General features: G+C 35.4%; 1 protein-coding gene across 1 annotated transcript; it reads right to left on the reverse strand.

Annotated features, from left to right (window-relative positions):
- Positions 1-1,875: 1,875 nt before the first annotated feature.
- Positions 1,876-2,606, reverse strand: LOC148277116 (phospholipase A1-like). The gene is made up of 2 exons (XM_088233312.1): positions 2,441-2,606; positions 1,876-2,219 (listed from the first exon to the last, which is right to left on the reverse strand). Exons 1-2 carry the CDS (start codon positions 2,604-2,606, stop codon positions 1,876-1,878), a joined length of 510 nt encoding a protein of 169 aa, XP_088089438.1.
- Between the last annotated feature and the right edge of the window lie 727 nt (positions 2,607-3,333).

Raw genomic sequence — 3,333 nt, forward strand, 5'->3', positions numbered from 1 at the left:
AGGTTTTAACCTTTTTTTAAATGTCATTGAGGTGTATTATAAATTATAATAGAAATGATAAGAGATATTTATGAAATACTCTGTTCGTATTTTTTTTAAATACGAGTACCCACATACTTAATTGATGGCTTGAAGTCCGTTTTAGACAGAATTGGGTAAAAAATAAATAATATTTTATTGTTTGATAACTAAGGATTTTTATAATAAGGTACAATTATAATATTCAATGTTTTTAATGTTTCTGGGTCTAATTTATCTGTTGAAATATGTACATATTTTGTCTCTGATTGTGTATTTCTTCTTTTTGAATCTGATTGGCGAGTTTTTAAGTTAGTTTCTTTTAAATCTGAATCGGTTGATTCTAAATAATTAATATCTGAAGCTGGGTCAGTTGAATTCAAATTATTTGTATCAGGAACTGAACCGGTTTCACCTATTCGCTTTTTAATAGGTTAATCTTTGGCTTTCATATTATATTGTTCTTCATTTTCTGAATAATATGCATTACTTCTAAAGCCAGGCCTTTTACCACTATTTTTTGTGACTTTTGCTATGGTTTTCGATTTTGATTTTTCCAATTTATTGTTTCGCCATTCTTTTTTTAAGGATTGTTCATTTTTTGAATTAGATTCTTTTATTTTCGAACCGCCAGCTCCCGATTTAATATTAATATCCACACTGAAGGGCGCAACTGCAGTTGTTTCTATGTAGTAAATTCCATTTCTAAAAAAAAATGTGAAGTTTAAGTGATAAGTATAAGTAATGATGCCCAGAACCCCCTGTATCTATCAAACTAAATCATCGAAAGGGTCTAAAGTTTCAAATACCTGAGAGTATATGCTACGGAAAATAGCAGTTTTAAAAAAGAACTAGGAATAGCAGGCGCCACATTCAACAGTATAAAGGCTGTCTGAAGATCGGATATTTAATCAGTGAAAACCAAATGCCGCCTATATAACGCCCGCATAATAACACCTATTCTACTCTATGGATGCGAATCGTGGCACCTCACTAGCGCCCAAAACAATTATCAGTGGTGTAGTGGTCAAGACGCTTGACTCACGCACGGAAGGTTCCGGGTTCGATTCCCGGTGAGAACACAAAAATTAAAATGTGATTTTTCTCAAACCTGGGTGCTCTGTGATGTAATTCACCACTGTAATTAGACGTCCTGGCCTGTTGTGGTGCAAACAAATAAATTAAAAGATGTAAATGTAAATGTAATCAAAATTCAGAGTTTTGAGAATAGGTGTCTCAGAAGAATCTTGGGTGTGCGTTGGTTTGACTTTGTAAGGAATAAGGTAATAAGAAAACGGACGCAGCAAACTCCATTGACAACTGTCATTAAGCGGAGGAAATACGGTTGGCTTGGCCATCTGCTGCGGATGCCTCCCGAGAGCCTTAACCGCGCTTGCCTTCTTTACAAGGCTTTAGGTTCTTGACGTCCTGGACGTCCACTGCTGATTATTCGTTGACAGTTGGTGTCTGAACTACGGGATGCGATATTGACTTAGGAGAATGCACAGGAGTTGGCAGCCTTCATAGGAAAGCATAGGTAACTATATTTTAACTAAACCATGTTTCCACGTAAAAGTTAAAAATGTATGTGTTTTCATTAAGCTAAATAACAAAAACTACTTTCATTGTAAAAACAAAAAATGTAGAATCATTTCATAGAATGATTAAATACTGAATTCTAAAAATGTGGGTATTTCATAGTTTGTGTTGTACAGTGTTAGACCATTAGAGTTGGACGGTCGCGCACTATTTAATAAAAATTGATTAGGTGTATTCCTTTACTGTGCTTTTTGAGAAAGAAGATTTTCATTGGGAATTTGGGCTACAAATTATATAGATTTAATTATATCCTTTTTTTTACCCCTTAGAAGAATCATTCCAAACAATGCTATCCCCATCGCAGATTCCCGACTTGACTTCTTCAAGGTCGTCACACATCCTTCCGGTGAAGATATCAGGGTACTTGATGATCTCCGAATATAAGTCGTAGGATCTCATGTGGGCACAGACCTTGGCCGGATCCATGCCGCAGCCGGGTTGCATCTTGCCCCCGTTAACATAGAAATTTGCGTGGCCAAGAGGGTCCATGAACCCAAGAATACCACCGCTGGTGTGGACTACTTCCAGATACTTTCCATCATTTTTATCCCGACGACTTTTTCCATTTTCGATACTAAAAAGTGGAAGAGCAGGATCTAAAGCTGAAATACAAAATTGCGTATTTAAAAATAAGATTTAGCTTTATCTGAGCTAGGAATTGATAGTTGTTAGAAAGTGTTTTCTGAAATAATGTTTGTTTGTTCAAATGATGTAATGAGTAAAAGAATTACGAATTGGATAGGTAGGTTAGAAAACTCGAAAACAAATCTTGTCAAATTATAAAATGATGTAAGTAACTGAATATTACAAAGTGAATTTATACCAGTTAGGCTACTAGGGGATCCAGTCGCTTGTCTGCTTGCCAGTCCAATAAGATGCCCCCCACGACTGTGTCCTACCAGGTGAATGGAGTTCATGGAGATTTTGCCTTTGGACACCAGGAAATCCATAAAACTTCCAACATACTTGGACACTTTGTCCAAGTCCATACGAGCTAAGTAATATGTCTTTTTCGAAGAGCTGCTCCAGTCAACGACAGTCACATTCACATCGTATGCCTCCAAGAATGCTTTAATGAAAAAAAAAATACTGGGTTGAGTATAAAAAAGGGTAATCCATCATCCTCCAACAACAACAACAAAAATAAATGCCAGGTTATTTCCTTTTCCAAAAGCAAGAAACCATTAATTTTAAACTATTTGTTGAACCACGCAACAATTGAAAGAGTTGATTTCATTAGGGATCTTGGCGTCATTTTTGATAATAAACCTACATTTATCAAACATATTGACAAGATCTCAAATGAAGCGCTAAGTACGTTGGGGTTTATTTGCTGGATTACTAGCAAATTAAAAAATATCACACTAATCAAGTTACTTTATTGCTCTCTGATTAGAAGTCGTCTAGAATATATTTCTCCAGTCTAGTCACTCCACTATAGTGTACATTCTGATTACAATTAAATGCACTAATTTTTACCGCGCGCAAGAATACATTTATTGTATTCAATTCCCTGTAGGGCTAAAGTTCGTCATTTCGTAAATGCTTGTATTATCTACGTTTGAAAATATATGTACACATGTGTCAAATTTAATGTGCTAATGGGTATTTTGTACACGATATGTATTGTTATGCTTGCATAAACATGGTCTGGCTGTAAATTAGATTATTTAAGAAAGTATTGTTCATTAGTCAAGGCAGTTTTCGGTAGCGTTC

Source organism: Micrasema longulum, unplaced genomic scaffold (assembly GCF_059751315.1).
Source record: "Micrasema longulum isolate JH-2025_06_02 unplaced genomic scaffold, ASM5975131v1 h1tg001081l, whole genome shotgun sequence".
NCBI lineage: Eukaryota > Metazoa > Arthropoda > Insecta > Trichoptera > Brachycentridae > Micrasema > Micrasema longulum.

Coding starts and splice junctions, on each gene's coding strand:
- LOC148277116 (XM_088233312.1), bottom strand. CDS start 2,606: ATGGACTTGGACAAAGTGTCCAAGTATGTTGGAAGTTTTATGGATTTC. Junction 2,220..2,440: donor ATCCCCTAGTAGCCTAACTG/GTATAAATTCAC, acceptor TTTGTATTTCAG/CTTTAGATCCTGCTCTTCCA.